Source organism: Pecten maximus, chromosome 5, assembly GCF_902652985.1.
Source record: "Pecten maximus chromosome 5, xPecMax1.1, whole genome shotgun sequence".
Lineage (NCBI taxonomy): Eukaryota > Metazoa > Mollusca > Bivalvia > Pectinida > Pectinidae > Pecten > Pecten maximus.
In genome coordinates, this window is record NC_047019.1 from 9,331,783 (window position 1) to 9,358,972 (window position 27,190).

General features: G+C 36.5%; 1 protein-coding gene across 4 annotated transcripts in view; it reads left to right on the plus strand.

Moving 5' to 3' along the window:
* Positions 1-53: 53 nt before the first annotated feature.
* The window catches only part of LOC117327071 (mitogen-activated protein kinase kinase kinase 5-like), a 75,194-nt gene continuing 48,057 nt past the window's right edge, over positions 54-27,190 (plus strand). For 2 of the 4 annotated variants that reach the window (XR_004532567.1, XM_033883900.1), the window contains exons 1-27: positions 54-161; positions 2,185-2,353; positions 3,077-3,299; positions 3,725-3,903; positions 4,551-4,626; positions 4,945-5,037; positions 5,517-5,623; positions 6,117-6,165; positions 6,662-6,783; positions 7,210-7,322; positions 7,616-7,775; positions 8,253-8,334; positions 8,532-8,606; positions 8,834-8,911; positions 9,442-9,530; positions 10,309-10,404; positions 10,594-10,678; positions 11,176-11,309; positions 12,837-12,964; positions 13,559-13,662; positions 14,355-14,493; positions 14,946-15,007; positions 15,408-15,473; positions 15,891-15,991; positions 21,179-21,247; positions 22,566-22,627; positions 24,108-24,131. Coding sequence is in view for 1 of the 4 variants with exons in the window: in XM_033883900.1 (XP_033739791.1) it covers positions 2,202-2,353; positions 3,077-3,299; positions 3,725-3,903; positions 4,551-4,626; positions 4,945-5,037; positions 5,517-5,623; positions 6,117-6,165; positions 6,662-6,783; positions 7,210-7,322; positions 7,616-7,775; positions 8,253-8,334; positions 8,532-8,606; positions 8,834-8,911; positions 9,442-9,530; positions 10,309-10,404; positions 10,594-10,678; positions 11,176-11,309; positions 12,837-12,964; positions 13,559-13,662; positions 14,355-14,493; positions 14,946-15,007; positions 15,408-15,473; positions 15,891-15,991; positions 21,179-21,247; positions 22,566-22,627; positions 24,108-24,131 (2,668 nt within the window). In the remaining 3 variants the exon portion in view is untranslated. The remainder of the gene's footprint in view (positions 162-2,184; positions 2,354-3,076; positions 3,300-3,724; positions 3,904-4,550; positions 4,627-4,944; positions 5,038-5,516; positions 5,624-6,116; positions 6,166-6,661; positions 6,784-7,209; positions 7,323-7,615; positions 7,776-8,252; positions 8,335-8,531; positions 8,607-8,833; positions 8,912-9,441; positions 9,531-10,308; positions 10,405-10,593; positions 10,679-11,175; positions 11,310-12,836; positions 12,965-13,558; positions 13,663-14,354; positions 14,494-14,945; positions 15,008-15,407; positions 15,474-15,890; positions 15,992-21,178; positions 21,248-22,565; positions 22,628-24,107; positions 24,132-27,190) is intronic. The other 2 variants (XR_004532569.1, XR_004532568.1) reach the window with 1 other exon arrangement.

The following is a 27,190-nucleotide window of genomic DNA, read 5'->3' on the forward strand; positions in this document are numbered from 1 at the left end:
TTTCGGGTGTTATCGGACTTTTACCCCGAATTACATTAAATCAGTTTCCGAGAAGAACGACGGGAAATCGCACCTTCTCTTCAAAATTTGTTTAGATGCAGGTCATTCGTTTAGATGCTGACCGTCTGGTTTCCTGACCAAATCTGCACATATGCACGCAGGTAAAGAATCATATGAAGCCATTGCGTATGCGTCCAATATATACGAATGTATCACTAGAAGGACATTCTCGCAGAGCATATTGTTTTGGGTGTATGCGGTGCAGTTTGCTAAATGTGCTAACATGGGTCGAGATTGTTTTGCAGATATTATTCTTCTACGTCATTGAACTCACATGTCAAATCTTTTACACATGTATCTTATCATTATTAAAATCAAATTATGATGTATTTTTAATGTACAAGAGCATATAGACAACGGATTCGGGATTTATTTTGTTTTAATCATATTTTCAGACATAAATAGCATATAAGCTTAATGATACATAACTAATAAATTGGTTGATGATTGTTACCATTAGAAAGTGTTCTGCTTAAAAGTCATATGTTAAGATTTTAAGAGAATTGTATGAAAAAAGTACGAAAGTAAGAAAAAGAAATATGGATAAAAGTGATTATAAATCAGGTCATGTATCAATTTGATATGTACACTTGTAACTCATCAAAAGATGAACTTAATAAAATTAATTTAAATTATACTTTTCTTTTTTTATTTTAAGGGTTTTTTCATCACACTTAATTATCTGTCATTATAACTGGAATAATCTACCCACCGACATAGCTGCTAGCAACACTTTCTCTTCTTTCAAAACCATATATAGTAAAACACTTTCACTAGCCTCCATCATTAACAATTAAACGACTATATCCTCTTCAAATATGTTATTTATTATTTGATATATGAAGGTTACTATATATATATTTTCCACACATGTGCTCAGGAAGGATGTATTACACTCTTTCCAAAGAGTTTATTCCTTCAACGGAAGAAGAACTTAAAGAGATATGTTAAATAGTCTTTCAAGAGGCCTAGGTACGACTTGACATGAAGAAGTTAGCAAAGTATTATAAGTTGCTGTAGTAGGATGAAAAAACAAAATCAAAAACATCATACATGACACAACAAGTTAGAATGATATAGATAGATTATATAGTTTAGAGAGACAATTGTCTTTCTGCCTTTGTCATTATTGCTAATATGATATGATATGATACATGTAGGTCCTTTCTTGTCTGTGTAGAGGGTGTGTTGCGCAACTGTTTCATTGTAATACGAAAGTAATAGACATTAAAATATCTTCCAATTTTATTGATTGTATATTATTAGATATTTAGGTAGTGAATAATTCTGATAATCAAGTATTAAATTGTAATCCTATACTTATTGAAGTGAGGCAGTGATTACAAATGGGTCTGTCCATATGTTTATCAAAATGCTTTGTACTGTAAAAGTTGAAATTTTCGCTTATCTAGAGATCATTAGATCTCTGCAAAAATATCCACATGCGAACATATTAACATGTGGAAATATTGACTCGCAATATTTCCACCAAATAAACTAAAATAAATACAACAAAATCCAAGATACAGTGTACAAGTTCGTGGAGGTGACCAGTGTCGGCATTAAAGCATCATGTCGTCTTTGTTATGTTGTGTAAATTTACCAATACAATTTTCACGTGTAGAGTAAAATACACTGTTTAAGATTTTGTTTGTATATATAGGTGATGTGCATAATTGATTAAATTTAAATCACTGCCTCTGCTAGGGATATAACCCAGGACCTCTAGCTTACTAGTCTTTTGCTCAACCTTTCGAGCTAAAGAGAAGATCTCTCTAGCCATGCGGTATATTGCGGCTAGTATTTACCAGGGTTGCATACTCCCCCCTCCTGGAAAGAGCTTGTCCTCAAATTTCCAGGGGTAACAGCGATGCTTTCACAAGCACCAATGAGTATAATTCCAGAGTCCCTACATGGGCACCAATGTAACAGAACGCATGATTAATTAAATTTAAGTCACTTGCTCCGCTAGTGATTGAACTTCTGGCTTACTAGTCTTACACTCAACCGATCGAGCTAAAGAGATCTCTCTACCCGTGTGATATATTTCGGCTAGTATTTACCAGGGTTACTTACAGTGAAATACAGTGATGTTTAAAATATTTTGTTTGTATGTTTGTATAGGTGATCAAAACTGAGACATGAAGGTGGTGTGTATACTCGACAGTTGGGGACGGACTGTTGGTGGAGTCAACAATGACAATAAAACCACAATATCTTCCACCCTGAACCTGTCCGTCCTACAGGATTCCCGCAGAGAGGCCCTTAGTGTTATTGAAAAAGTCTCCAAAAGGTAATTTGCTTGTTTTTTAGAACTTAGATTTGAAGCTTTTTGAAAGTTTTTGCATTATTAAAGATCACCTATCAAGATTGCCCTGTTGTTTCCATGATTAATTAATGAAAAAAAAAGATTGGACAAAAAAAAATACTTTCCTGAAATAAGATTATTCTTTTCTTATTATTTATATGAGATTTGCTAATCAGCCATGCATGTAAATGTTGATGTTCACAACATGTCCTGAGTGGTGAGCTCTGCTGGCAGCCATGTTGCATATGGAACCATGTATGTAAATGTTGATGTCCTCAACATATGCTGGGTGGTGAGCTCTGCTGGCAGAATTTATATCCCTGTGGTTTGCTGTTACCTCTGCCTCATTCAAATTGTAATAATGGCTGTCTCGGTTCAGAATATGGGCTTATATATCTCATTCTCTTTTAAAATCATTACATATTTCCTAAATTATTAAAATTGATTAAATTACAATATTATTGAGGTTGATACATCTTGAGCTCCTGTTCTATTCGTTTAGCCCCATTTTCATTTTCTCTTCTTGGTTTCCACACCTTCAGATCCTTGACAAATCTAAGGGTGAAGAATGCCCTGCAGGTAGGATGTAAGAATTGTACCTGCTTCCCCGTTGCATGATTGTAGGAGATGACTAAATTTGGATTATTATCTTTTCTCCCCTTTCCTTCAGAGAAGACACTGATAGCATTAATCTTGTTATATTTGTAGTCTCAATGTGTCGCTGGAGCACCTGCTGTTTCAGAAGCTTGACTTCGGGGAGACAGATATCCTTGATAATTTTTACAATGCCGACGTGGTGGTCGTCGATATGTCAATCTCCGTACAACAATCTGCTCTTTTCTATCACATCGGCGTACGTCAGAGCATGGGCATGAAACACAACATTGTCCTATTTTACGACACTGATCCGGAACAATCCCTGTCACTGAAGGTAAGATAGAAAATCTTACACCGTAAAGAATCCTTTTCTATTATTGTGATTGAAATATCTTCCTTTAGTTTGATGAAGAATTTTTTTTTTTTTTTAAATGTGACTCTGCTTAGTAAAGGGAGGTTTATACGGTATTAAAACCTTCGTCTGGGCGTCTGTACAAAGTTTGTACAAGATATCTCCTAAATCCCTCGTCAGATTTAGTTCATATTTCCACTATAAGCTCACTATCAAGTACTAGTTCTATAACCGAGTAGATTTTCAAGGTCATTGGTCAAGTTTAAATGTCACAGACCACACTTTACCACTTTTAAAAGGAGTGCAGCTAAAGAATAGCCCTGGCTCATCTTGCATTCATCTTAAAATAGAGAAAGAAAAAGTTTGATGATGTTTTACAATTAATTAATTAAGTTTATTTTTTCCAGCTGTCGTGCGGGATGGGGGTGGTGTTCTTGCCCTATTTGTTAGATAACTATGGCACTTGTGTGGTGGTGGAGGCTTCTAATCCAGCCGTGCCTTCTGACAGCTGTACTCATCCAGAAAAGGGCATGTCTTTGTACCATCAACTTAAAAAGGCCCTCAGTGATGTCGAGAAATACACAGTGTAAGTTATCAGGATATTGGAATGGTAAAATATTGTTAATTTTTAATTAAGACACTTACTCGTCAAATAAAAAATTACAAAATTTTAGATAATTGAATTGTTTTTTAACGTTGATGAAGATATATGGATGAATTGAAAAGATTCACATACAGAAAAAATTGAATTTTTTTGTATATTGATGAATTGAAATAAATTTTTCACATATGGATGAATTGAATTTTGTTACATATGTATGTAGAGACAAAGGTGACCAATACTGTACTACATATAGTTTGGCTACAATTATCCATTTTCCCAATTATGTCTCTGAAATACCTTATGACTAAATTCAAATGTATATGTGTGAATGAATGTGTGAAATCAGAAAAAAAAACCTGAGAAGGTTTCTTTTTAAATTTTGATAACTTTAAATTCTGCATTCATAATTATTTACCTGTGTATGAAAAAAATTAACAGATTTCTGGAAAATTCATTTTGTTTCAGTTTCATTTTTTCTATAACTTACCAATAAAGCAATGTTTTCTCTATTGGAGATATTTGGACAAAGGGAAAAATTTAAGATCTTTTGAAAAATAGAGGTCAAAGAACTTGTGATATTGCGAAATGTGTGCGTTGTCCTTTCTCAAAGTTTTTGTCCCTGTTTTTAGAACCCATCAGAAGGAGAGATTTCTATGCGACCTTCGTAAAGCTCGGGAGCAGTTCAAAGGTGAAGAGCTTGCAAAGGTAATGTCAGTGGTCTCTGTGTTTTGTAATGAATGAACATTTTATTTTACACAAGTTTTGATATAGAATCTAACACCATTTTTGAAGAATATTGAAATTATTGAACCAGTTTATATGCAAAGACGTAATGAGAATTTCTTTGGAGATTCATTAGATTTGTTCAGATTCATACAATTAGTGTTTTAATTTGAAGAGAAAAATAATTCTCTGTTGTGCAAATGAAAACTAGTAACTTAAGTATAGCAGTACATGTACCTGAACTGAACTTTCTCTGGTTTCTGTAACAAATTCTAATTTGTGTATGTATATGTGTTACAGGTGTTGGAGAGGCTAAGGACACGACTCGATGACCCACAACTGTTGTCTGTTGATGTCGTAGTCAACATGCTCATCTCCTTCCGAGATTCTCAGGTAAAGGCCGGCCTTGTGTATTAAAGACTGACCAGATAAAATTTACTCTTTGTCAGTCCGTCCATCTTTCCACCCGTCACAAGTTTGTTAAGAAGTTTTTCAGTTTGACGTAAACTCATAGTGATGCTGATGATCAGATTTTGAAAAAATTGTTGAAAGTTCTTTAGATTTGGGTTTAAACATTAATGCTGTGAAGTCAAGTTTTAGTCCATTATCATCAATTATCGGGCTATTCAAACTACCCTTCATCTGGGGCCTATTGTCATTCTGTCCAGCCCATCCTTAAACATTTCGATATTTCTCGAAAAGCATCAAAAGGACCTCTCACATTTTTCATATACCGGTATTTATAATATTTATTTCTTTTTTTCTTTTTCATTTTTTTTTTCAAATATTAATCAGCTATGTTTGTATATTTTCGTATATCCATTTCCATCAACTTTAGGTGTCATGGATAATTTGTGTTTTGATCTTTACAGAACTACAATGCCATGGTTAAGCTTATTGAGGACCTGGAACATATACCAAACAACAAGATACATGGACAAACCATGGTCATGTATCAGTACGCTTTTGCCCTCAACCGGTAAGCAACCTATGTTTATACGCTTTTACTCTTATACGGATAACCAGTCTATGTTTATACGCTTTTACCCTCATACGGATAACCAGCCTATGTTTATATGCTTTTGCCTTCAGTCGGTAATCAGTCTATGTTTATATGTTTTTGCCCTCAACCGGTAAGCAGCCTATTTTAATATGCATTTACCCTGAACTGGTAAGCAGCCAATGTTTATACACTTTTTCCCTCGACAGGTTCAAGCTTCCTTGTTCTACTGTTTTCAATAAATACAATAATATTGTGTGTCGGTGAATTTTTATATTATCCAGATCCATATTTTAAATTAGAAATGTGATGAAGATACGGGCACTGGAAATATATTGTTTTGCTTTTTAAAACTGATGTAGTCCTCTAAAACTGATGTAGTCCTCCATTCTCTCCAGAAACTTTATAGTGTACCAATTCTAATCTTAACTGTACGTTTAACTGCTTCTGATTTGATCTGATTGTGTTGCAGGAGAAATAAAAATGGAGACAGAGCTAAGGCCCTCAAAGTTATCAATCAGGTTGGTATAGACTAAACCTTCACAATCAAGGTCACATACAGAGTCAAGGTCACATACAGGAGGTAATGACCTGCAAGGTCAAGGTCACATTAAAATATAATGGTCTTCAAGGTCAAGGTCACAGTAACCTATTCATCCTTGAATAGGCCTCTCCCCTTGTGTAAAAGTTAAGTATTCAAGTTTGGAGACACTTTTAGCTTAATACTATTTTGAATTGATGATTATGCCAAAATGAAGAACGGCTTATTTATTGACAGGAGCTTATTTTCATATAGATATCATATAAATATGGTACAGAGGATTGTGATCATTTATGGTTATTGTCTTTGAAAATACATATATAATCGCCTCTCACAAAAACATTTTTTTCTTTTTTTTTACGTTCATTAATTGATAATTTTTTATTTCAAGTTCATTAATAGATAAATCAGTTTTTACTACAGAGATACCAGTTATCAAGGTATGACTGACTGTATATACCGATATGATTGTACAGGTGTTAGCAGTACCAGACAACCAGACACCAGATATCCTGTGTCTTTGTGGTCGCATACACAAGGATATGTTTGTAGACTCCATCTACAAGGACCAGACCTGTTTACAGAATGCTATAGAATGGTAGGTTGATTTGGTATTTAGATCCAGGCCTTTTTCTGAGGGCTTTTTAGGGCCGTTAAATGGGCCCCATACCCTTTTGAAATTATTTCGTATTTAAGCCGAATTAACAAAATTTACAGTTTCCTCCTGAAAAAATCTTTCCCAATTCGTCAATTTTCTTCCTAAAATGAGACAAAAAGGCCCCTTCCCAAACCAATGAGAAAAAACCCTGAGATCATAACAATAATCTGGCTACAGGCCTTCAGATTAAATGCTTAGAATCTTGCAGGTGCAGGTACCAGTAAATTTGTCTAAATGTTTATATCATAAGTCGCCCTGGAAAGTCTAATGTTATGATTTATTTACATAATTCAACGAAGACCAATTTAGTAAAGATTTTTATCTATTAGTAAGTTCTTCATCAATACAAGTGTATTTTTTTTACAGGTATCGTAAAGGTTTTGAAAAACAACCACACGAATACGCGGGTATCAATTTAGCGACACTGCTGGTGATTTCAGGCAAACGGTTCTCTAATTGTTCCGAGCTTCAGAGAATAGGTAAATATGGCATTCAAAGAAAGGAAAAATATGGGCTTCATGCGGATAATTTTTTATTTTCAAGAAAAGAAATAAATTAATAACAGCATTTCGATGATGTATGTCTTAAAAATAATGAAAAAATTATTTACAGAAGAAAGTTGGAGATTTAAAAATAAAAAATATGTACATTCAGTCTGATGTAACCAAATCTTCATTCTCATAAAAAGAACATGGCAGTTCTGGTTAGTATTTTTGAAATCATATTTAAAACTGCTTAACATTTCATTCTATATTTGAATGGCTGTACTTAGGTTTGGTTCTGAACAACCTCATTGGTAAGAAGGGTAGTCTACCCTCACTCTCTGATTACTGGGACGTGGCCACATTCTTCGAAATCTCCGTCCTGGCTGAGGAGTATGGGAAGGCTATTCAAGCTGCCGAGTGTATGTTTAACTTGGAACCTCCTGATTGGTTAGTATGAGTACGGTAAAATTTATTATATTGTCATGACTTCCAGTTTCATTACCGGCTAACAATCCCTAATTTGCTATTTTCCAAAACAGGTAGGGGTTAGTATGCTTTTCTATAAAACATCTAAGAAATTAAAAATGAAGGAAGGTTTGCAAAATTAGAGACTATTTTTGTGACTAATTTCAAGGAAATAATTCTGAAAAGCAGTTATTTTTTAAACTTGTTCTTATTCTTTGAAAATAATCATACTCTATTGCAGGAATGGTCCAACAAATTTCAGAAATAAAATATTAAAAGAAGTTATTTTTTGAAAGTTGTTCGAACTTATACTTTGAGAATAATCTTACTCTATTTGAAAGACTTTTATAATGTTTTCTCAGACAAGTTCTAGATTGTATTTCAGATGCACAATGGTGTAAATTGTACTTAAATTGGCCCCGTGACAATGTCTTTTTATCACTGAAATCTTTTTTGTAGGTATCTAAAGTCTACTGTAGGAAATATCAGTCTCATTATGAAGTTCAGGAAGGAGGAGCCAAACCCAGGACAGGAAAAGCAGGTCAGTTTAAACAGCCCTTAATGTAACCTCAATTAGTCCTCTGATGTTCGTTTTGTCATTTAGTTTGATTCCTACTTCGAGCTGTTTACGTTTCTCAGGAAACTGCGATCGCAAACTGTCATGGTTGTGTATTCTGTAAAGATGCTTCAGGCATTGACTGTTTACAGTGTGTATAATATTTTTATTATTTTTGACAGCTCTTCAGTTTCTGGATGGAATTTTTTGCTGCGGCCACACAAACTGAAATGGCTTCAAAAGGAATTCTATTTCCGGTATGTGTTTTCTAATGATTACTGTTTTAAAATATTTCTCTGATAAGCTGTTTGTGCTTCTCAAGAAGCTGAAAAACAAATCAGTCATTGCTGTTGTGATGATGACCTTGGGTAAGATACTTCACCATAATTAAGTATTCAGCAATTTAATTTAACTTGTGTTACCTTTAGAAGATAATATAATGTAGGTTTATGTGGAAGGATAAAAATATAACTTGTTGTTTTAGGTCCTTGTACTGGAGCCGACCAAAGTGTTCATGCCTAGCTTCATACAGGTCAACATTGACGAGGATACCGACACAGATGTATGCAGATTTGTACAAAATAGGGCTTATTACTACAGATACAATACACATATTAACTTCATCAATGGCACTTGAATTTAAGGACAAAACGATTGTACAATGAAACCTGTGTTTAACGATATTCCGTTTTTAAAAGGTCATGAAAGTAAATTCAATAGTACATCACTTGCCCATCATCTGTCAAATATTTTGTTATCAATAAGTAACATCTTAACTTTAGAATACGAGGAATCTATGCCTTGTAGTTTCCTGAGATGAAGGTTGACAAAGTTTATTTAAAATAGCCTTGAGATTATTTTGTCAATATGTGTCAATTTTGCTAAAGAGGGAGAAAAACAAGCTTCACACATATTTTCCAATATCAAATCTTAAGTCCAAGATACATATTTAGCTGTAGCTTGCTGACATGTCAAAAGAAGTGACCTTGACCCCATATTCAACTCAGAGGGGTCATGTGTTTTTTTAAAGACTTCTTCTGAAGAGCTGAAAAGCTATAAGTAAACACTGATCAATATGGCCCTGTGTTGTAGGAGGTTAAACTGTGGAATGTGTGTCCTAAAGATGGCACCCAGAACACATACCAGTGGAGTTTCCCATGTACAGCCATCAAAGGAGTGAGGTAAGTTTGCATTGTCTCCCCTTTCAAATAAAGGTAGACATGTTGGTTTAGAACTGATATTTCTCCTTCTTGTTCTTGCAGTTTGTTTGAGTGTAACTTTTAAACAATAAAAGAGATCTCCATTATCTTAATGACACCTGACACAAGATTTGCATCACCCAAAACCAATGGGCAGTGCACTAAAATCAGGAAACGTTGATGTGACCTTGACCTCAAGGTCAAAAGTTAAATGAAACTGGGAGAGATATGTTTTTGTTAATTAACAATTTATAGTTTAAAAGGACTTTCTTCCCTTTTTTTATAATGGATCAAATGTTTAAATTCATATAAAGTAAGGAAACTTAAACAAATAATTCAATATTGTAAACAAATAATTCAATATTGTAAACAAATCATTCAATATTATGAACAAATAATGCAATAATGTAAACAAATAATTCAATATTATAAACAAATAATTCAATATTGTAAACAAATAATTCAATACTGCATGAATCCTCATATTTGTATCTATATGAAACAAATACATCTATAATTGGTAAGTTAGTAAGGGCTATTCGAGGAAAACATTTATCCCACCTCAGGACTCCAGGTTTTGTTAAGGAGTACCACCAAGGAAATCTAACCATGGATAGAAGTGATTTATTTTGGAGTCCTGGGGTCAGGTAGATATCTTGTTGGAATAGCCCTAACACATTCCTATGATAATAGTTTTATGGGTTGGTGCCTAATTCTTTTTGTCATTTTAAAGGCCAATGGTTTTATGTTTTCATTATAGCTTGTACAAGAGGGATTGCCGTGCCGTGTTTCTGTATGTACAACAAAATTCGGACGATTTTCATATATTTTTCTCATCAGAGCCACAAAGAAAAAGGTATGTGAAAGTCATGTGATTTTATCTTTGTATTGGAATTGAAATACAAATTGCAACACTCATTTCAGTTATCTGGAAAACTTGTTATAAATAATTAAGAGATTAATTTTTTGTTTTTTTTCATAAGTTGGTGTTGAACATGATCATACACCAGGCTGACTGTCAAGTTTTTGTTTTGTTTCTCTATAGATTTTACGAGTTGGTGTCGAACATGATCGCAAACCAGACTGACAGCCAAGTTTTTGATCTGATGGATGAGACAGACCAGATTGAGGTTAGTACTTCACTACACCATCCACGTAGGATAGAAAAACTTCAACGTGTGTTGACATGTGTCGGCTAGGAATTTGTTACTACCAGGGCCAACCACAAACTTAAACAATAATTTAACCTTATTTATCCAGAAATAACCCAGTGTTTACTTCAGTACAGCAAAAATACTAAAATCCACCCCTTGACTGTGATTCATAGGGTATATGTTGGCCGTCCCACTCAATTTATAGGGTATATGTCGCTGCCGTGGGCTTATTTGAGTCCACAAGTTGATCATCAGCAAAAATATGGAAGAAGTTTCTTTCGTTTATATGGAATCTTGATAGAAAATGAATATTTGAAATGCTAAATATTATTCTATCTATTCATGAAAGAACAGGCAGGTTATTTTTGTGGCTGTTAATTAAAAATTCTCGTTATTGAAATATTGCTCTGTTATAAATGTGATGACATGTTTATGTGACATACATTGCTTCAGTAACTGTTTCTTTTCCTCAGTTTGAGTATGAATATGATGAGAGGAAGAATAAAGTGGTGTTGGGTCGCGGCACGTATGGTGTAGTATATGCCGCTCGTGACATCAAGACTCAAGTACGCATAGCTGTCAAGGAGGTACCAGAGAAACATGATCAGTGAGTATTGGAGCCATAATGTAAAATATGCTTTTTAGGTCACCTGAGACGAAGTGACACGTTGGCCCTAACCGACCCCCAAGGGGCCCTAATGAGATAGAATCAAATACTTTTCATAGGTGGAATGGTCTTAAGGTGCTTTATCAAAATTGTGAATTTCATGGCCCTGGGGTCTCATGTTTGCCCCTGTGGAGGAGGTACCCTTAACTGTTGTTTATATAAGGAAATCACATTTTTGACTATCATTTGTGTCATTTATATTGGAATTAACAGTTTTGGATGGCATTTAGCTGGTATGCAATCATTGGCCCCCAGGGGGTGATTGGCAGGGTCAAAAAGGTTCAAATTTACAGAAATATTTCAAAACTCAGATGACCGTTAAGGCTCATGGGCCTCTTGTTATATGCTACACACCTTTATTGTTTCAAAACAACCAGGTTCATACATGTAGGGTAGAAGCCTTTATATGGTAAAATTTTTAGTTTTTAGCCCACCATCATCAGATGGTGGGCTATTCAAATCGCCCTGCGTCCGTGGTCCGTGGTCCGTCCCTCCGTCCGTCCGTAAACAATTCTTGTTATCGCTAATCCTCAGAAAGTACTGAAGGAATCTTTCTCAAATTTCATATGTGGGTTCCCCTTGGTGCCTAGTTATGCATATTGCATTTTGAGACCAATCGGAAAACAACATGACCGACAGGCAGCCATCTTGGATTTTGACAATTGAAGTTTGTTATCGCTATTTATCAGAAATTGCTGAAAGGATCTTTCTGAAATTTCATATGTAGGTTCCCCTTGGTGCCTAGTTATGCATATTGGATTTTGAGACCAGTCTCAGAAAACAACCTGCCCGACAGGCAGCCATCTTGTATTTTGACAATTGAAGTTTGTTATCGCTATTTTACACAAGGTACTGAAGGGATCTTTCTCAAATTTCATATGTAGGTTCCCCTTGGTCCCTGGTGTTGCATTTTGGGACCAATCCGAAAACAACAGACAGCCATTATCACTAAATCTTAAATTTTATATATAGGTTCCCCTTGTTTGAAAAGGACTAGAGGGCTGTTTCTGAATTTACACAGATTAGTAAGACTTAGAGGAAGGGAAAAGTAGAGAAAAGATCAATCTGACATGGAACCTATAAAGATCATGCAATGGTGGGCGCCAAGATCCCTCTGGGATCTCTTGTTATGTCTTCAATTTAGTTAAGATGCATGTGTGCCTTTTCATGTATGAAGATGGAAAACTGTCTTTCATCATCCACACTTCAGTGATGGAACAGAACGGGGTGTCAGAAGTGGGATTCTTCTTCTTGGACAGAAAATTATAGCTCTTGATAATTGCTGTAGGGGCTATGCCCCTTTATGTGTAGGAAAGATTGACTTCATTTTCTCAAAGAAAAGAAACTGAGAACCCTTTGTTGTAGATGTCGTACCTGCATATAAATTTCATTATAACGTCTTACATCAATGATTTTTGTCCTGAACAAATGTCTCAATTTCTCTAAGTCTCTCTATCTTTGCTACAGAGAGGTCCAGCCACTTCATGAGGAAATCAAGCTCCACTGTCGCCTAGCTCACAAAAACATTGTCAAGTACCTTGGCTCTGTCAGTGAGGATGGCTTCTTCAAGATCTGCATGGAACAAGTGCCTGGAGGTTAGAAAAATATCTCTTTGACCCATTTTATGAATTAATGAATTGTTAAACAGTTAGAAATGGAATCTCTATATCTCACAATAACAATGTGATATTTGATTCTGTACAGATTAAGAGATAGGTAAGTAACATATTCAAGGTTGTAGTTTAAGGGTCAGGACACTATCTTACTCTTAAATGTCCATCAGCCATAAAACTAAATCAAGATACTGAAATGGAGTTGCGCTTATTTTGGCCTGTAACATGATTTCATGAGTAATGTTTTTGTTTGACATGCATAAAAAAAAACATACTGAAAAAATCAAGGAAAATTCAGAAATTCACAGTACTAGGTTATGGCGGAATGATGCATTATGGGAACAATTTTAAGGGAGGTAACTACTCATTCATGTAGGTTATAGTTAGCATTACATAAATCTTAAATAGAATCAACTCATACTTCGAGATGTGCTAAATATCTTAGTAATTTTCGCTGATACCCTGGGTAGCTTTTGTATTTCAATTTATGGGAAAAATAATAATAACTTGCAATGATTGATGTTGAGTAAATAGACATGACAACTTTAATGTCTCTGTGAACTTCCTGGTTTGTAGGAAGCTTATCACAGCTTCTCCATTCCAAGTGGGGGCCCCTGAAGGACAATGAGACTACCATAGCGTACTACACCAAGCAGATCCTCGATGGACTTAAATACCTGGTAAGTTACAGGTTACGAAATCTTGTTTATACGCCAAATACATATTGGGGATGTATTTACTGTTGGACTTTTCTATTCGTCACTCAGGTGTTTTTGTGAAGTCTTCAAATATCAACAGCCCTCAGATTTATTAAGAACTTAGATTATTAGCTGTTGGACTTTTTTCTCTATTGGTCATGCATCCTGGTGTCTTAGTTACGTCTACAATAAATTAATAACTACAAGTCCAGTTACGTCTGCAGTAAATTAATTAAAAAGTCCAGCAGTCATCACACTTACTCAGAACTGAAGTTGGGAATAAATGATCATTAATTTTGTTGAAAAATTGACACAAGTCTAAGATTCTGTTTATCACAACACCATTCATGAGAAAATATTAAGTGAAAACTTTCTTTTTAATTCGATTTTTCTGTAAAATCTGTGAAACAGGCAAATACTTACCTGGAAAGTGTGCTTTAAAATACCAAGAGAGTTGTGCAATTTCATCTTCTTATGACATCACAGTAATGTTGTCATACATGTGTCAAACAATATTTATTACATTATTTAGTATTGGTAAACCATGCCAGTGTTGTGATTCCAGTACTTCTTCTTCATTTTCACTGTTTTGTTCAATAAAATTTTCTTTTTGATGTTGATTTTTTTTTTATAATCAAATTGTATTTTTACTTAATTGAACTTGTTTTATGTAGCACGACGGTATGATCGTCCACCGTGACATAAAGGGAGATAATGTCCTAGTCAACACCTACAGTGGAGTCCTCAAGATCTCCGATTTCGGCACGTCAAAGAGGCTGTCCGGGATTAATCCTTGCGCCGATACGTTTGCTGGTAAACATCAATCTTGCTATGGTTTTAAGTTCAATTTTCCTGTATTATACATTAACCAACCAATTCAAAGCAATGCTACAAAGTTATTAAAACATTCCAACCCAAGCACTCGGTCATTATCATTATAAGTCTGTTTCCCCTCTCCATCCTTTCCCTTTATATTCATTTGATGAATAGCCCGTCCCATCACGTCACAAAAAAAATATGTCACCGTATCATCAGACCCTGTTACATACATTCAGCACATCTAAACTTGGAATAATCATCTGTATTAAATTATTAGCAAATTTATCACACTATATTATAAGATCTTGTTCCATTATTTTCCATAATGTCTTGTGTTTTATAAGATGGTCTCATTTTCCTATAATGATTTGTTGTGTATAAGATTGTCCGACATTAAGAGGGCCTTATTTTCCTATGGTGATTTATTGTGTACCTTTTCTACTCAGGTACTATACAGTATATGGCTCCGGAGGTGATCGACAAAGGAGCGAGGGGATATGGCCCAGCGGTACGCTTCTTTTATTGACAATCACTGTTTTTACCCATCATGTTCAAATCCGGTCGTCTGTTCGTTTGTAAATAATCCTTGATCCTTGTTACCACTATTTCTTGAGAATTACCTGAAGATCTATTTCAAAATTTCATTTGTTGGTTCCTCTTGGTTCGTAGTTATGCATGTTCAATTATAAGCTGTTTTAGCAATACAAAATGGCCGACAGGCAGCCATTTTAGATTTAAAAGTGGACATTTTTTACTGCTATTTCTCAGAAATTTGTTATGTCTTGGATTAAGATAACTCTTTGTATGAGATGTAGCAGGAATATAAAACATAAGATCAGCAGATTCATTAAGATGTGTTGAATTTATTATCGAATGTAAAAAATTTCTTTTGATCGATCTCTTCTTAGGCTGATATCTGGTCCCTCGGATGTACTGTTGTAGAAATGGCTACAGGAAAGATGCCGTTCATTGAGGTATGAATGACATATTTCAATTTCTTTTAATGTTGCTTTCTTACTTGTATGCCATGCTAGAAATCACTCGATCACTTAGAATGATTAAATATTGAAGAAAACCTGTATACAAAAACAACAAAAATGGTTAGAGAGAATAAACATTTGATACTGTAGATAAAATCTTCAGTCTTTATTTAAAGTGTTTATATTCTCCACATCATCATTATGTGTATTCATCGTTTATAACTAATTAAAGGAAGGTGTTTTCATATGCTGGACTTGATGCCTGATTCCTGTTGTATGTAAGACATGGATCCATAAATATTCTGAAACATATGTTTGTAAAAAGTGATTTTTTAAAAAGATTTGTACTAGTAATGATATCATCAGCTAAGATTTGACTCTGAAAATAAGAAAAAAATTGTTTCTTCACAGCTTGGTAGTCCAGAGGCAGCCATGTTTAAAGTTGGCTTTTACAAGAGTCACCCAGAGATACCAGATAGCATGTCCCAGAATGCCAAAGCATTCCTTCTACGGTAAGTACACAAAAACTGTCGGCTAAAATCGTAACTTGAAAGAAACTATTTCAACGTTTAAAACACAAAAACTGTCGCCTAAAATCGTAACTAGTAAGTAATTTTCTGCGCAGGCAACACATCCACTTCCGTGGAATTCTTGTTTTATACTTTATAATCGGTCAACAAAAAGAAACACTTTTTAGCTCACCTGGCCCGAAGGGCCGGTGAGCTTATGCCATGGTGCAGCGTCCGTCGTCCGGCGTCCGGCGTCCGTCAACTTTTTCTTTAAATTGCTACTAGTCCTAAAGTATTGAATGGATTTTCACAAAATTTGATCAGGAACATCCTTGGGGGAAGGGGAACAGAGTTTGTATACATTTTTACTCTGAACCCCCAGGGGCCTGAGGGGCGGGGCCAAATAGGGGAAATAGGGTTATTCCTTTAAATCGCTACTAGTCATAAAGTTATGAATGAATTTGAACCAAATTTGGTCAGGAACATCCTTGGGGGAAGGGGAACAGAGTTTGTATACATTTTTACTCTGAACCTGCAGGGGCCTGAGGGGTGGGGCCAAATAGGGGAAATAGGGTTAATCCTTTAAATCGCTACTAGTCATAAAGTTATGAATGAATTTGAACCAAATTTGGTCAGGAATATCCTTGGTAGAAGGGGAACAGAGTTTGTATACATTTTTACTCTGAACCCCCAGGGGCCTGAGGGGCGGGGCCAAATAGGGGAAATAGGGTTACTCCTTTAAATCGCTACTAGTCATAAAGTTATGAATGAATTTGAACTAGATTTAGTCAGGAATATTCTTGGCAGAAGGGGAACAGAGTTTGTATACATTTTTACTCTGAACCCCCAGGGGCCTGAGGGGCGGGGCCAAATAGGGGAAATAGGGTTACTCCTTTAAATCGCTACTAGTCATAAAGTTATGAATGAATTTGAACCAAATTTGGTCAGGAACATCCTTGGCAGAAAGGGAACAGAGTTTGTATAAATTTTTACTCTGAACCTGCAGGGGCCTGAGGGGCGGGGCCAAATAGGGGAAATAGAGTTATTCCTTTAAATCGTTACTAGTCATAAAGTTATGAATGAATTTGAACCAAATTTGGTCAGTAACATCCTTGGCAGAAAGGAAACAGAGTTTGTATAAATTTTTACTTTGAACCCCCAGGGGCCTGAGGGGCAGGGCCAAATAGGGGAAATAGGGTTATTCCTTTAAATCGCTACTAGTCATAAAGTTATGAATGAATTTGAACCAAATTTGGTCAGGAACATCCTTGGGGAAGGGGAACAGAGTTTGTATACATTTTTACTCTGAACCCCCAGGGGCCTGAGGGGCGGGGCCAAATAGGGGAAATAGGGTTAATCCTTTAAATCGCTACTAGTCATAAAGTTATGAATGAATTTGAACCAAATTTGGTCAGGAATATCCTTGGCAGAAGGGGAACAGAGTTTGTATACATTTTTACTCTGAACCCCCAGGGGCCTGAGGGGCGGGGCCAAATAGGGGAAATAGGGTTACTCCTTTAAATCGCTACTAGTCATAAAGTTATGAATGAATTTGAACTAGATTTAGTCAGGAATATTCTTGGCAGAAGGGGAACAGAGTTTGTATACATTTTTACTCTGAACCCCCAGGGGCCTGAGGGGCAGGGCCAAATAGGGGAAATAGGGTTAATCCTTTAAATCGCTACTAGTCATAAAGTTATGAATGAATTTGAACCAGATTTGGTCAGGAACATCCTTGGCAGAAGGGGAACAGAGTTTGTATAAATTTTTACTCTGAACCCCCAGGGGCCTGAGGGGCGGGGCCAAATAGGGGAAATAGGGTTACTCCTTTAAATTGCTACTAGTCATAAAGTTATGAATGAATTTGAACCAAATTTGGTCAGGAACATCCTTGGCAGAAAGGGAACAGAGTTTGTATAAATTTTTACTCTGAACCCGCAGGGGCCTGAGGGGCGGGGCCAAATAGGGGAAATAGAGTTATTCCTTTAAATCGTTACTAGTCATAAAGTTATGAATGAATTTGAACCAAATTTGGTCAGTAACATCCTTGGCAGAAAGGAAACAGAGTTTGTATAAATTTTTACTTTGAACCCCCAGGGGCCTGAGGGGCAGGGCCAAATAGGGGAAATAGGGTTAATCCTTTAAATCGTTACTAGTCATAAAGTTATGAATGAATTTGAACCAAATTTGGTCAGTAACATCCTTGGCAGAAAGGAAACAGAGTTTGTATAAATTTTTACTTTGAACCCCCAGGGGCCTGAGGGGCAGGGCCAAATAGGGGAAATAGGGTTAATCCTTTAAATCGTTACTAGTCATAAAGTTATGAATGAATTTGAACCAAATTTGGTCAGTAACATCCTTGGCAGATCGGAAACAGAGTTTGTATAAATTTTTACTTTGAACCCCCAGGGGCCTGAGGGGCAGGGCCAAATAGGGGAAATAGGGTTAATCCTTTAAATCGTTACTAGTCATAAAGTTATGAATGAATTTGAACCAAATTTGGTCAGTAACATCCTTGGCAGAAAGGAAACAGAGTTTGTATAAATTTTTACTTTGAACCCCCAGGGGCCTGAGGGGCAGGGCCAAATAGGGGAAATAGGGTTAATCCTTTAAATCGTTACTAGTCATAAAGTTATTAATGAATTTGAACCAAATTTGGTCAGTAACATCCTTGGCAGAAAGGAAACAGAGTTTGTATACATTTTTACTTTGAACCCCCAGGGGCCTGAGGGGCAGGGCCAAATAGGGGAAATAGGGTTAATCCTTTAAATCGTTACTAGTCATAAAGTTATGAATGAATTTGAACCAAATTTGGTCAGTAACATCCTTGGCAGAAAGGAAACAGAGTTTGTATACATTTTTACTTTGAACCCCCAGGGGCCTGAGGGGCAGGGCCAAATAGGGGAAATAGGGTTAATCCTTTAAATCGTTACTAGTCATAAAGTTATGAATGAATTTGAACCAAATTTGGTCAGTAACATCCTTGGCAGAAGGGGAACAGAGTTTGTATACATTTTTACTTTGAACCCCCAGGAGCCTGAGGGGCGGGGCCAAATAGGGGAAATAGGGTTAATCCTTTAAATCGCTACTAGTCATAAAGTTATGAATGAATTTGAACCAGATTTGGTCAGGAACATCCTTGGCAGAAGGGGAACAGAGTTTGTATAAATTTTTACTCTGAACCCCCAGGGGCCTGAGGGGCGGGGCCAAATAGGGGAAATAGGGTTACTCCTTTAAATCGTTACTAGTCATAAAGTTATGAATGAATTTGAACCAAATTTGGTCAGGAACATCCTTGGCAGAAAGGGAACAGAGTTTGTATAAATTTTTACTCTGAACCCGCAGGGGCCTGAGGGGCGGGGCCAAATAGGGGAAATAGAGTTATTCCTTTAAATCGTTACTAGTCATAAAGTTATGAATGAATTTGAACCAAATTTGGTCAGTAACATCCTTGGCAGAAAGGAAACAGAGTTTGTATAAATTTTTACTTTGAACCCCCAGGGGCCTGAGGGGCAGGGCCAAATAGGGGAAATAGGGTTAATCCTTTAAATCGTTACTAGTCATAAAGTTATGAATGAATTTGAACCAAATTTGGTCAGTAACATCCTTGGCAGAAAGGAAACAGAGTTTGTATAAATTTTTACTTTGAACCCCCAGGGGCCTGAGGGGCAGGGCCAAATAGGGGAAATAGGGTTAATCCTTTAAATCGTTACTAGTCATAAAGTTATGAATGAATTTGAACCAAATTTGGTCAGTAACATCCTTGGCAGAAAGGAAACAGAGTTTGTATACATTTTTACTTTGAACCCCCAGGGGCCTGAGGGGCAGGGCCAAATAGGGGAAATAGGGTTAATCCTTTAAATCATTACTAGTCATAAAGTTATTAATGAATTTGAACCAGATTTGGTCAGGAACATCCTTGGAGGAAGAGGAACAGAGTTTGTTTAAATCTTTATTCTCAACCCCCAGGGGCCTGAGGGGTGGGGGAAATAGGGTCACTCCTTTAAATCGCTACTACTCCTGAAGTATTGAATAGCTTTTCACCAAATTTGGTCAGGAACGTCCTTGAGGGGAGGGGGAACAGAGTTTATATGAATTTTTACTCTGTACCCCTAGGGGCCTAAGGGGCGGGGCCAAGTAGGGGAAATAGAGATTAGTCTTTTAATTGCTACTAGTCATAAAGTTTTAAATGGACTTAAACCAAATATGGTCAGGAATATTCATTGGCGAAGGGGAACCGAGTTGGTATAATGTTTTACTCTGAATCTCCAGGGGACTGAGGAGTGGGGTCTGATAGGGAAAATAGGGGTTAATCCTTTAAATCGCTATTAATTATTAAGTTACGAATGGATTTTAACTAAATTTGGTCAGGAACATCCAGAGAGGAAGGGGGGGAAAGAGTTTGTATAAATATTGAGGGGCCTGAGGGGCTGGGCCAAATAGGGAAATAGGGGTTACTCCTTTAAATCGTTATTTTCATAAAGTTATGAATGGATTTGAACCAAATTTGGTCTGGAATATCCTTAGGGGAAGGGGGAAAGGGAGTTTATATAAATATTGACTCTGACCCCCAAGGGGCCTGAAGGGAGGGGCCAAATAGGGGAAATAGAGATTTGAGTTTTAAATGGATTTGAACCCAATTTGGTCAGAAACATCCCTGGTGATGGGGGAACAGATTTTGCATAAATGGTTACTGTGACCCTCAATCCCATAACTATGTATAGTATCGCTGGGCATTAAGGGATAAACACAATTTTTATGTAAAAATAGGCCAAAGGGTTTTCCCCACCCTAAGGGACTTAGTTTCTTTAAACACCATTATTGTGTAAAAATAATCCATATGGTCTTTCAGAGAGTACATTTTTGTATATGTATTGACAAATTGAACATGTACATTATTTTGACATTTGGTCAAATCCAACCAGGTGAGCGATACAGGCCCCATGGGCCTCTTGTTCCTTTTAATCTGATGATTTGTACTAATTTGATGTATGTATATCAAAATCTCTTTAAAAAATTTTGTAATTACTTCCCTGTTTAAAACTTAATTTACAGACATTCAGTATAATTTTAAAGGTAAAATTCAAAATTTGAGATACATAGTATTCTTATGTATTATGTATGCCTCATACTATTACTCCAGACACTGGTGTGTACAGCGGTGTAAGGTTCTACTGTTGTTATTTCCAGCTGCTTCGATCCATTACCAGATCAACGAGCTACGGCAGAGGAATTACTGAAACATCCCTTCATCACCGAGTAAGTAAACTTTTATCATGTAGTAAGTATACCTTTATCACAGAGTAAGTAAACCTTTATCACCGAGTAAGTATACCTTTATCACCGAGTAAGTATACCTTTATCACCGAGTAAGTATACCTTTATCACCCAGTAAGTATACCTTTATCACCGAATAATCACCCAGTAAGTATACCTTTATCACCGAGTAAGTATACCTTTATCACCGAGTAAATATACCTTTATCATCGCATAAGTAAACCTTTATCACCGAGTAAGTATACCTTTATCATCGCGTAAGTAAACCTTTATCACCGAGTAAATATACCTTTATCATCGCGTAAGTAAACCTTTATCACCTAGTAAGTATACCTTTATCACCGAGTAAGTAAACCTTTATCACCGAGTAAGTAAACCTTTATCACTGGGTAAGTATACCATTATCACCCAGTAAGTATCCCTTTATCACCGAGTAAGTAAACCTTTATCACCGAGTAAGTATACCTTTATCACCGAGTAAGTAAACCTTTATCACTGAGTAAGTATACCTTTATCACCGAGTAAGTAAACCTTTATCACCGAGTAAGTATCCCTTTATCACTGGGTAAGTATACCTTTATCACCGAGTAAGTATACCTTTATCACGTAGTAAGTATACCTTTATCACCGAGTAAGTATACCTTTATCACCGAGTAAGTATACCTTTATCACCGAGTAAGTATACCTTTATCACGTAGTAAGTATACCTTTATCACCGAGTAAGTATACCTTTATCACGTAGTAAGTATACCTTTATCACCGAGTAAGTATACCTTTATCACCGAGTAAGTATACCTTTATCACCGTAGTAAGTATACCTTTATCACCGAGTAAGTATACAAGGCTAAAGTCATTGCTTTCTACCACTGACAAGCACAGTTGGTACTATTTAATTTTAAAAAAGAAAAGAACATCCAAATTCAGTATACAAAGTACATGATGTGTATTTGATACTGTTAAAAAAAAAAAATTTGCGGAGATGTATGGGCAGGTCTAAATAGTTGATGTTTTTCTATCCATATTTTGATAAGGGATGTTCTAAAATGATCTCTTTAGGAGGGGTATGAGACCCCATCAACCATCAAATTTTAAAACATATTTTAGTGTATGGAATACTACAAAAGTTGGGCTTTACCGCTATAGCCCATCAAATATTAAAACATATTTTAGTACACAGAATACTAGAAAAATCGGGCTTTACTCTCGACCCCAACACCTATCAAATCTTAAGACCCTCCCAACCCTCCCAGACAGAATTTTAGAATAGCCCTAACTACATGCTCCTGTTTGTATTCTCCAGAACACTTGCAAAGAAAAAGAAGAAGAAGGTTCATGATGTGGAATACTTGAGAAGTACATCAAGTAAGTAAACTATGTTTTTACAGGTACATAGAACTGTGTTTTAAAGATGTGTGATGAAGGTGCAGTGATCCATGGATGTCTAATCCTATGTGTATTCATGCGAGAAAATTTCCTGTTTCAGGTTTTGGTGTTTTGATTTGATGATCTTGTCAAGTTTTCATTTTCACTAATTTTTTATACTAATCTAGGGAGATTTTACTATTTTCTTTTTATCTTATCTATTTGTCTTCTGCTACAGTCAAACTCACATTGAGAGACCATCCTTACCGAGTCCAAAGTATATTCTTACAACATGTGGTCTCCTAACACAGGTAGTCTCTTATCATAGGTGGATTCTTAACAGAGGCGGGCTTTAAATGCAGGTGACCTCTTCATACAGGTGGTCTCTTAATACATTTGATCTCTTAATACAGGTGGTCTTAAAATACAGGTGGCCTCTTCATACAAGTGGCATCTTAATACAGGTGGTTTCTTAATTGAAGTGGTCTTAAAATACAGGAGGTCTTTAAACACAGGTTGCATCTTTATACATATGGTCTTTAAATACAGGTGGCCTCTTAAACAGGTGGTCTTAAAATACAGGTGGCCTTTTAATACATATGGTTTCTTAATAGAGATGGTTTTTAAATAGAGATGGTCTCTTAATACAGGTGGTATCTTAATGCAGGTGGTTTCTTAATACAGATGGTCTCTTAATACAGGTGTTCTCACAGGTGGCCTTCTAATACTGGTGATATCTGAATATAGGTGGTCTGTCAAAACAGATGGTCTCTTAATACAGGTGGTCTCTTAATACACGTGGCATCTTAATACAGGTGGTCTCTTAATACAGGTGGCCTCTTAATACAGGTGGTCTTTAAATAAAATTGGCCACTTAATACAAGTGGACTTTAAATACATGTGGCCTCTTAATACAGGTGGTCTGTTAATACAGATGGTCTGTTAATACAGATGGCATCTTAATAAGGCTGTATCTTATTACTGGTAGCCTTTTACATGTAGATGTAGCTGATATATACTGTAACATGAAAATGACGGCAATGGGTAGTTTTAAAACTGGTGTACTAACACAAGTGACCTTTAGGATAGAGGTAGTCTTTCAAGTAGGTTTGACTGTAAATTATTATTTACTCAAAATTGCAAGATTACAAAATATGTCATGTGTGTGGTGTCTGTTAAAGTGTTGTCGTTACTTCATTAATTTCATTTAAGATAGAGTTTACCATCTAGTTGAAGTATTTCATTGAAATGAAATATGAAGAGTTTGCAAAGGGCAGTAACTCTTCAGCAAAATAAAAATTCTTTTTGTTCTAAGTGAGAAAGCTGAACTCATTTGTAATCATCTTTGGTACAATGGTATTCTTTACCTTCATTAAAATCATCTTCCATCTCTCAATGTTCAATGTTAAAAATCGTGAAATTTTTTGCACACGTTTCTTATTTCTCACACGCCGGATGTCAATTGATTTTATGTTGCTAGGGAAACGCAAGAAGAGAAATAGTAGTGAGTAAAGCATGTGCATTGGGACGGACTCGGACAGGTTACACATGTTATTTGTGTTGCACATAGAATACATTAGAGCTTCATTGTCGTACAGGCAAAAGTTTATTACCACAAGTAAATACAGGGTAACATATCATGGAAATCTGTGACCTTTGACATTTGGTTCAGTCAGTGACCTTGACCTTTTCAAGAAGTAAACTGTCTTGGCTATGTATTGTTTTTTAAAGGAATTTTTACTTTTATTGAAATTGATATGAGAGTAGATGAAACTTCATGTGGGAAATAACTTTCATAACTGCTACAAACTTGAAAGAAGGTATATTTTAGAGCTGAATTGTCTAACGCCACATAACATGCTTTAACCACGCAGCTTAATTCTGGTGCCTTACCGTTCTTGTCATCACTTGTGATAAGCTTGATGTTTTCATAGAATTTACAAAATTTGTTTAAAGAAACGAAAAAAATTTAACTGAAAATTTTAATATATTTCCTTAATTAGATTGTATAAATTAATTTTACAGATCCTCATTTATAAGTAGAAATGATATAATTTTATTATTAATATACATTTTAGAATAAAGTGCTTTTACTTATCCTGGCATCGAATAAATAGTTTGGTAGTACTCGATATATCTGTAGAGTAACATTGTTGAACCTCGTGCTGGGTCTTCAGTCTCATATATTCGCTCTAGATTATCATCTTTTAAAACTTTGCTACAATATCTTACTGTCAAAACTCCCTATATCTCTCGCTTGTACTTAGATTTCTCAATTCAGTCACATATTTCAAAAAACTTCAATAATCAGTATAGAAGCTACCATATGCAACTTTCGCCATGTGCTACAGTAACATAGCTTTAATGCAGCTGATAATTTATCCGTCAACAAAACAAATGTCGGGAGTAGGGGGATGTTAAATAATTTTCCTTCTACTTTTCCCCCCCTGTCAACTTAATTTCGAAAAAAAGGGGTTTTGACAGCATTTCTACCCAGATGTGCTAGCAACCATAGTTTTTAAACCTATTTTTTGGAATGTGAAGTGGAAGTGTCAGCTTATGTCATACTAATAAAATCAGATTAAAATACAAGCTGTTTATTTAGGGCAGCCTAGGCTGGAGATGAGACATAGATTAATTAATACAGATTATATTGTTGATGTCTTTAAGTATGCCATTAAATAAATAAAATTTCTTGATGTCACTACTTTTGGGGGGGGGGGGGGGGGGGGGGGCGCTAAATCTTCAGTATAGGTTTGTCATATATGCAAATCGTAAAAACAGTTGTAGTGATTGATCGGGTATTTATATAGTTACCAGGTATACTAGTGGTCAAATGTGCAGGTTCGTAGGTCAACCATAGTCTGTAGTGACCACCAGTGACCAGGCTGTTATTGTTCACTATCAGCTGTTGCAATTCAAAATGTCTGCAAACTGCTTTAATGGTTTAGGGAGCGTATGCTGGACTGCTAAACGAGATCTATTAATTAAGTGTATTTAATTACAGTGTGGACTAAGGTAAAATTATGTCTAGATAAATTGTTATCTTATTATACACTAACACCAATGCTAATGCAATGTCAGGATAATATTTCAAGAATGCTCATTAAGATTTCAGGTAAAATACAAAGAAATGAGGCGTAAGAATATGTAGGTATAAACTCTGAGTTAGCTGTTGGAAAAAATAAAACCTAAACTTCAGATTTCAGGTTGTGGATATATATGGGGTGAATATAAAATACTGTCTGTTCTGATGAAACTGCAGCAGCTTTTTTGTTTGATTTGAAGCAAATGTAATAGCCTCCCCATGCTAGAAACATCACCCCTATACACCAGTCTGTGAGACTCATAGCCTCCCATGCTAGGAACATCACCCTATACACTGTTCTGTGAGACTCATAGCCTCCCATGCTAGGAACATCACCCCTATACACCAGTCTGTGAGACTCATAGCCTCCCCATGCTAGGAACATCACCCCTATACACCAGTCTGTGAGACTCATAGCCTCCCCATGCTAGGAACATCACCCTTATACACCAGTCTGTGAGACTCATAGCCTCCCATGCTAGGAACATCACCCCTATACACTGTTCTGTGAGACTCATAGCCTCCCATGCTAGGAACATCACCCCTATACACCAGTCTGTGAGACTCATAGCCTCCCCATGCTAGGAACATCACCCCTATACACCAGTCTGTGAGACTCATAGCCTCCCCATGCTAGGAACATCACCCTTATACACCAGTCTGTGAGACTCATAGCCTCCCCATGCTAGGAACATCACCCTTATACACCAGTGTGTGAGACTTATAGCCTCCCATGCTAGGAACATCACCCTATACACCAGTCTGTGAGACTCATGGCCTCCCCATGCTAGAAACATCACCCTATACACCAGTCTGTGAGACTCATAGCCTCCCCATGCTAGGAACATCACCCTATACACCAGTCTGTGAGACTCATAGCCTCCCCATACTAGGAACATCACCCTATACACCAGTCTGTGAGACTCATAGCCTCCCCATACTAGGAACATCACCCCTATACACCAGTCTGTGAGACTCATAGCCTCCTCATACTAGGAACATCACCCCTATACACCAGTCTGTGAGACTCACGTCCTCCCCATGCTAGGAACATCAGCCCTATACACCAGTCTGTGAGACGCATGGCCTCCCCATGCTAGGAACATCACCCTATACACCAGTCTGTGAGACTCATAGCCTCCCCATACTAGGAACATCACCCCTATACACCAGTCTGTGAGACGCATGGCCTCTCCATGCTAGGGACATCACCCTATACACCAGTCTGTGAGACTCATAGCCTCTCCATGCTAGGGACATCAACCTATACACCAGTCTGTGAGACTCATAGCCTCCCCATGCTAGGGACATCACCCTATACACCAGTCTGTGAGACTCATAGCCTCCCTATACTAGGAACATCACCCCTATACACCAGTCTGTGAGACTCATAGCCTCCCCATACTAGAAACATCACCCCTATAACCAGTCTGTGAGACTCATGGCCTCCCCATACTAGGAACATCACCCTATAC